General features: G+C 37.1%; 1 protein-coding gene across 1 annotated transcript in view; it reads left to right on the plus strand.

Moving 5' to 3' along the window:
• Window positions 1-8185, plus strand: part of abca3b (ATP-binding cassette, sub-family A (ABC1), member 3b) — a 63913-nt gene extending 55728 nt beyond the window's left edge. The window contains exons 24-29 of the mRNA XM_016293781.1: window positions 915-1109; window positions 1259-1446; window positions 4588-4758; window positions 4855-5051; window positions 5129-5202; window positions 6174-8185. Coding sequence (XP_016149267.1) covers window positions 915-1109; window positions 1259-1446; window positions 4588-4758; window positions 4855-5051; window positions 5129-5202; window positions 6174-6305 — 957 coding nt within the window. The 3' untranslated portion in view covers window positions 6306-8185. The remainder of the gene's footprint in view (window positions 1-914; window positions 1110-1258; window positions 1447-4587; window positions 4759-4854; window positions 5052-5128; window positions 5203-6173) is intronic.
• The last annotated feature ends 239 nt before the right edge of the window (window positions 8186-8424 follow it).

The raw sequence follows: 8424 nt of genomic DNA on the forward strand, positions 1-8424 counted from the left end.
CTCTCTCTCTCTCTCTCTCTCTCTCTCGAATTGGCAATATTAGAGAAAAGGTGTTTAGGGATTTCTAATTATTGGGGGGACTAGCCCCCCTCAATGTCTACGGTGGTTATCGCCCTGATCAGACATGAACATATGTTGTGGCACTATCGTGCAGTTTATAATGATATGACGTTAGTTAGCAAATATTAGCGATTTTTTGCAAACATTTCTTTGAGTAACATGACCGTAAATATGAACTCACGACTGAATGTAACATAAAACAAATGATTACTTTTCGTTAAAATCTTTATTAATGCCAAAAATGCTTACATTTATTTGTCTTTTTGTTCGCTCGGGCAGCCATGTTGCCCCTGAAGCCGGTTTACGCTGAGATAATTCATACCCCTTCGTTTGAAGTGTGGTCCCGAAAAATCTTCATTTGAAGGGCTATCTAGCCCTTCCCCTACCCCTCCAACCAAAAGAGAATTGAGACACCCCTACCCCTTCACGTGAACGCGCGAAATGGAGGGTTAGGGGAAAGGGGAAGGGATAAAGGGGTAGAATTGGGATTGGGCCTAAGTCATAATCAAAGGAAGCCTCACAAAAGCCACTAAATGGGATTTTTGGTATACAGCAACATTCTCCAGAAATAAACAAATTGCTGGCAATTATCCAATAAGGATGTGTTGTAGTCTGTCCATCCATCCATCCATATGCTCTGGATGTATTTACAAAGGTTTTGCATATTTTTACAAAACAATTATAATTGCCACAATGCACTGAAATGCCATGAAAATTAGGTCAAAGCATCCCCTTCATATAAAAAATCTGAAGTTCTGTAAACAAACAAATCTGTTACCAGACAAATTAGTTTTAGTTGACTGTTTTTGACCCTTTTTTCCTTTTTCCTAAAATCTGTGGTTGTGTTTCACTAGGTATATTCAGGCTGGAAGTCGCTGTTAGCGGTGGACCGTTTGTCTTTGGCCGTTGGGAAAGGCGAGTGCTTTGGTTTACTGGGATTTAATGGAGCAGGGAAGACTACGACATTCAAAATGCTGACAGGAGATGAAAGCATAACTTCAGGAGATGCCTTTATTGACGGCTACAGTATCCTCCAGGATGTGAAAAAGGTTCAGTATTTTGTTATCTCATTGCTATTTCATGTAAAATAGTTCCTTAACTGGAAATTAATTTTTAGAGATGAGATATTTAGATTTGTTTAGTCCTAGTAGTTACAAGTAAATGGTTTAACACAGTATTAAATATGACTTTGCTTCAGGTGCAGCAGAGAATTGGCTACTGTCCCCAGTTTGATGCGGTGCTAGATCACATGACAGGGCGGGAAACCCTGAGCATGTATGCCAGACTGAGGGGCATCCCAGAGAAATATGTCACAGCCTGTGTAGAAAATGTCCTGCGTTCCCTGCTGCTCGAACCTCACGCTGACAAACTTGTCCGCAGCTTCAGGTATGAACATGACTTCTGAGAGAAAGTGGATAGATGGATGGATGATCAGTGGTTTGATGTGATTGATGGGTGGTTAGAAATGATGGCCAATTAGATTTGATGGTTATATGAGGGTTAGATATGATATATAGATGGTTAGATGGGATAAATGGATTGATAAATATGATACAAAGATGGTTAGATATGATTTATGAATGGTTAGATATGAAGGATGATTTGGTTTTATGGATAGATGAGTGTTATATATGATATATAGATGTTAGATGTGATGATGGATGGTTAGATACAATGGATGATAAAGTTTGATGTTAGTCTTGTTAGATAATGGTTAGATGTAATGAATAGATGTTTAAACATGATATGTGAATGTTATGATATGTGAATGATTAGTTAGTGGTTAGATATGATGAAAAATTAATGGTAAAGTATGATTGGTTAGATATGATTGGGTTAATAAATAAGATTCATGGGTGGTTAAATATGATTTATAGGTGGTTAGATATGATGATGAATGGATGGTAAATTATGATATATGGATGTTTACATATGATTCATGGTTTGTTACATATGATTCATGGGTGGTTAGATATGATGATGAATGGCTGGTGAAATATAATAAATGGATGGTTAGATATGATTCTTGGATGGTTATATATGATTAGTGGATAGTCATATATGATTAATGGATGGTTAGATATGATTCATGGGTGGTTAGATATGATTTGTTGATGTTAGATGATTTCTGGATGTTAGATATGATTGGTGGATATTTAGATATGATACATGGGTGATTAGAAATGATTAATGGATGTTAGATATGATTAATGGGTGATTAGATATGAGTCATGGATGTTAGATATGATTCGTGGATGGTTAGATATGATTAGTGGATGATTAGATATGATTCTTGGATAGTTGGATATGATTAGTGGATGGTTAGATATGATTTGTTGATGTTAGATATGATTGGTGGATCGTTAGATATGCTAAATGGGTGATTAGAAATGATTCATGGATGTTAGATATGATTAATGGGTGATTAGATATGAGTCATGGATGTTAGATATGATTCGTGGATGGTTAGATATGATTAGTGGATGGTTAGATATGATTTGTTGATGTTAGATATGATTGGTGGATCGTTAGATATGCTAAATGGGTGATTAGAAATGATTCATGGATGTTAGATATGATTAATGGGTGATTAGATATGAGTCATGGATGTTAGATATGATTCGTGGATGGTTAGATATGATTAGTGGATGGTTAGATATGATTTGTTGATGTTAGATATGATTGGTGGATCGTTAGATATGCTAAATGGGTGATTAGAAATGATTCATGGATGTTAGATATGATTAATGGGTGATTAAATATGATTCATGAATGTTAGATATGATTCGTGGATGGTTAGATATGATTTGTGGGTAGTTAGATATGATGTATGGATGATGTATGGTTAAATATGATGAATGGATAGCTACAGTGCCTTGCGAAAGTATTCATACTCCTTCATTTCTTTTCACATTTTGTTATGTTGCTGCCTTAAGTTAAACTGCTTTAAATTACTTTTTTGCCTCCCACATTAATCTACACTCCATACAAGATAATGACAAAGCAAAAACAGAACTGTCACAACTACGTAAATTTATTAAAAATAAAAACTGAAATAAGTACATTGCATAAGTATTCATTCACTAAATAGTATTCAGTATTCACTAAATATTTAGCTGAAGAACCTTAACAGCCTCAAGTCTTTTTGGGTATGATGCGACAAGCTTTGCACATCAGCATTTGGCAATTGTCTGCCATTCTTCACCTCTCAAGCTCTATCAGGTTTACGCTGAGATAATTCATACCCCTTGAATTATTAGGACAGATGCACATTTTTAGGTTTCTCCAGAAATATTTGATTGGGTTCAATCCCAGGCTGTGGCTGGGCCACTCAAGGACATTCACAAAGTTGTCTATAAGCCACTCTTGCTGTGTGTTAGGTTCATTGTCCTGTTGGAAGGTGAACCTTCTGCCCAGTCTGAGGTTCTGAATGCTCTGGACTGGGTTTTCATTAAGGCTATCTCTATATTTTGTTGCACTGAGCTTGTCTTCTACTCTGAAGGCCACTCCGACATAAAGCCCAGATCGGTGGAGTGCTGCAGTGATGTTTGTTCTTCTGTAGGTTTCTCCTGTCTCCACATATGATCAAGGAGCTCAAGTAGAGTGACCATCAGGTTCTTGGTCACCACACTAACCAAAGCCCATCTCCATCAATTGCTCAGTTGGGCCAGGAGGCCAGCTCTAGGAAGAGTCCTGGTTGTTTCAAACTTCTTCCATTAAGGGTAACAGAGACTACATGCTTCTGTGACCCTTCAATGAAGCAGAATTTATTTTTACTGAACTCTACCCCCGATGTGTGGCTTGACACAAACCTGTTTCTGAGCTCTACAGGCAGTTCTTTTGACCTCAGGGCTTGGTTTTTGCTCTGATATGCATTATCAGCTGTTAGACCTTTTATTAAGATGTGTGTGCCTTTCCAAATCATACCCATTCAATTGAATTTGCCACAGGTTAACTTCACTCGAAGTGTAGTAATATCTAGAAGCAATATGAATGCTCCTGGGCAAAATTTCAACTGTCCCAGATAAGGGTATGAATACTTATGCAATGGAATATTTTTAGTTTTTTATTTTTAATAAATTTGCAAAGATGTTAAAAAACAGTTTTTTGCTTTACCATTATGGTGTATGGAGTGTAGATTGATATGAGGGAAAAAAAGTAATTTAAAGCAGTTTAACACAACAAAACGTGAATACTTTCGCAAGGCACTGTAGATATGATACATGGATTATTAGATATGTTGAATTTATGGCTAAATATGATAGCTGGTTAGATTTGATATATAGATTGTGTTAGATATGATGGATGATTAGGTTTGATGGTTAGATGATGGTTTAATATCATGCATGGAATGTTAGATGTGATGGATTGATTTTTGGATAAATGCATGACTGAATATGATGGACTAGTTTATTGAAGTGTAGGGAAACAGATGCAGCAGGAACACTCAGAATGTCAGAAGTTCAATCATTGGTTTGTTATATGCTGTTAGCGTGTATTATACGTTGTCTATTGAATCCTACACAGTGGCGGCAATAAGAGGAAGTTGAGTGCAGGCATGGCTCTGATCGGTGGGCCGCCTGTGATCTTCCTGGACGAGCCGTCCACTGGCATGGATCCTGTGGCCAGACGGCTGCTGTGGGACGCAATTACACGGACCAGAGAGTCTGGCAAAGCCGTCATCATAACCTCACACAGGTGAGCCACACGTCACCTGACAAATGCAGATATGGACTGGAAGTGAAAAGAAGCATGCTGCATCAGAACAAACCGTTTCTCATTCTCTCTCTGCAGTATGGAGGAGTGTGAGGCGCTGTGCACCCGGCTGGCTGTCATGGTGAATGGCCAGTTCAAATGTCTGGGCAGCCCACAGCACCTGAAGAGCAAGTTTGGGAGCGGATACACACTGCTGGCGAAGGTCCGCGTGGAGACGGAGTTAGAGGAGATGGACCTTCAGCTCTTCAAAGACTTCATTGAAAGCACCTTCCCAGGTATCTAAATGATATGCTTTGTATTTCCGCTAGACTGTTTGCCGTTTTTTATAATTTTTACCTGATGGCTCTCACAGGAAGTTTACTGAAGGATGAACACCAGGGGATGGTCCACTATCACCTGACTGACAAAACTCTAACCTGGGCACAGGTACGTCTCAAACACATGCAGTGCAAACATTGTGATGTTTCAAATAGCATACTACTATTTCTGCAGTATGTACACTGCAAGCAGTATGCAAATGATCTGTATGTATATAATACACCCAGATAGACCAAATTGTGACTTTCCCATAATGCAAGGCACAGGACTTGATATTCCTTTTCCAGTGACAAATAAACAAGAATTGATCTTAGATGCATTTAAAATTATTTTTATTAATAAATAATAATTCAGTTTTAGTTATATTTTGGGTATTTTTACACACAATTAAATAATAAATGCACCATAAACGATTAAAATAATAGTTTAAAGGACACCATTCAGCTGTAATGTATATAGTTTCCTTACTATATTTGATCTAATACTGGTCATAATCCACTATGTATGCAGTACACTAGTTGTCTATTTCCAGTGTGACAGACACATTTTTTTTTAATTATTTAATACAATTTTATCAATTTGATTTCAATTTCAATTTTTGAAATTGAAAAAAAAAAAAACTGAAACATTTGTTGTTGCATACTGTTTCATAAGCTGTATTGTTATGCTAACCAGTAAACACTGTGTAATATGCAGTACACTAGTTAATTCTATTGATAACTAATTCTGAACATAACCAATATTTACACAAACATACTCTTTTTTTTAATTTTTTTTAGACTCACTATTTTGATTGACACAGATTTTTTTAAATCTAAAAATTTACTGAATTTACTTATGCTCATATTCAGTTCTGAACATAGCCATTATTTACTCATTATCTCATATAAAATGACAAGAGTTCACATTTTTACTTTCACTTTTGAACAAGCTAAAGAAGCATTTTAATGGATTTTAAATGCCGCTGAGATTGTTTCTGGTTCAGTTGTCACATGTGAAATGGAATGTCAAGTTGCATTGTAGAAAAATGCACAGTTCGCCAAATGTCTAATATGCACTTCTGTGCCTTTATGTCCCAGGTTTTTGGTGTTCTAGAAACAGCCAAAGAGAAGTACAGCATCGAGGACTACTGCGTCAGCCAGATCTCACTGGAGCAGGTGTTCCTCAGCTTCGCCCAGTTCCAGCACTGCGCCGAGGCCTGCAGGGAATGACACGCTCAAGCACTAAAGGAGCGGAGCTCCTCGATCTGACCTTTACCTGATGAGTAGGAGGTACAGCCTTGGCCGACTGACTCTCCATCAGACCACTGGACATTGCTCAGGTGTCTCTCTTCACATACACATCTCTGATATGATCATACGTACGTAGCACACACTTCCAGACTCAAACACTGCGTCGCACAGAGACAGGACCACTAACCAGAGGTCTCCGCCAGTAGGGTGTTTATTTCAAGTCTGTGTGTGCGTTTGCGAGCAGTTTGAGTTTCAGCGGGACATTCGTCACACCACCGGAAACAACTTTTGAATTATAATCTTTTGAATTATAATCGATTGGTCTAAGCACCAAAAAGGACGTTTGTTCATCATCTGTAAGTTGTAAGATTGCGGTGTTATTTATAAAAGTCTTTTTTAGTTTGTTTCTCCTCACCTGGTATCTGCTGTGGTCTCAATGCTGAAGGTACATGCGCTTCGCCCCTTTCCTGATAGCATATGCAAAATAAGGCCAGAAATATAGGAAAATGCGATGTCCAAAAACATGATTTTAAAGCTGCTTCTTTGGGATTTGCAATGTTGTAGAATATAACATTTACAAGAAAAGTTGCTGAATATGAATGTAAAAATTGTATAGAATAGCTTTAGGTCATTTATAGAATTTATACAATAGATTTATTCGCATTTATAGTTAGCTATTTGTTAGAAATCTAATGCATCTTCCAAAAAAAGTAAATCGTTCCAAGTAATACAATTCTTTCTTATGTATGTCAGAATAAAAGTCACTTAAAAATTTTTTTGTGCTGCTAAAAAAATCCCATAAAAAATATTCCTTAATTTTTTTTCAATGAGACCACAGATGTTTTAATGCTTTTCCCTCCACATTTCCAGTTATAATTTTTACCAGTGTGACATCTCTTCTCCAGATTGATGGAGGATTTTTGGGGCTTTGTGAAATTTCGCTGGTGACCACTAGAGAACGTACAGTGCACTTTTTTTATTTTTTATTTTTTACATCTGCCTCAAACTGAATGTGTCTTTAGATACGCTAAATCTCCGCTTGTGTGATTCTGTCACCGAGCAAAAACCACAAGCTTTTGTTTTTTGTTATGTTATCTTGCACTACTGATGTGGACCAATTCATGCAACTTCACAAAATCCATAAAAGAGTTCATAGAAACATGAAGTATCGCAATTCTGGAGGGTTTAACGTACGATTAGTTGTCTGTAAAATCATTTTTTTCCATTGAATGTCTTTAAGATCTTGTAATTCATGTTGATGAGGCTCAGTGACGCTCAGGTCATGCTGCTAATCTCATTTCTACATTGTTGATGCTAGATTTCCTCTTAGTCACTCACATCAGCGTGTCTTTGTTGAACATGATTCTACATCATTACGATGATTGAAACGAAAGCAGCATGGCTTCCCTTCCAGACCGTACTGACATCACTTTGACCACGTTTCCGTCCACGTTCATGCGAACTGAATGTACTTTCGTAGTGAAGGAAGAAAACGCGGGCTCAATCGAACACACTTGACGTACTGTAGATAAACGGGGCTTGACGGTGACTGACCACACATTGGTTCTTTTCTACGTTTTTGTCGTTGATTGGTCTGTTTTGCACAGTGCTCTGGCTGTCGTGTCTGAACTGCTTGTTTGAAATATTGCATTTTGAAAATCGAGAAGGCAAACTCGGGAATGTTAATGATGACAATGTTGGTTTAAAATGGTAAAATGTATACCATAATGCAAAAAGGGAATTTACATTGTAATCTTGTGTACTGTATTACTAAATGAACCTTGTGAGAAATGTAAGTATTTCCATTTCCTTTTTTTATTAAATCTGCCTTACGCAAAGGAATTGTGTTCTGTAGTCTTTTTCTTTTCATGTAGATTGTGTTTATTATCGTATGATCCCGTTCACACACTGATGACTACACTGTAAAAAATCACTTAAAGTGAATTTAACGGTAAAAGACTAAAAATGCTACAGTAAAAACCTGTTAAATGGTTAACGGTAAATTCCCCTACTATATACAGTGAAAAACTGTATTGGACATTACATGTATTGGACATTAATTTTACGGTAGTATACCGTTTTTTGGAAGTGAAAAAGA

Source organism: Sinocyclocheilus grahami, unplaced genomic scaffold, assembly GCF_001515645.1.
Source record: "Sinocyclocheilus grahami isolate Dianchi unplaced genomic scaffold, SAMN03320097.WGS_v1.1 scaffold307.1, whole genome shotgun sequence".
NCBI lineage: Eukaryota > Metazoa > Chordata > Actinopteri > Cypriniformes > Cyprinidae > Sinocyclocheilus > Sinocyclocheilus grahami.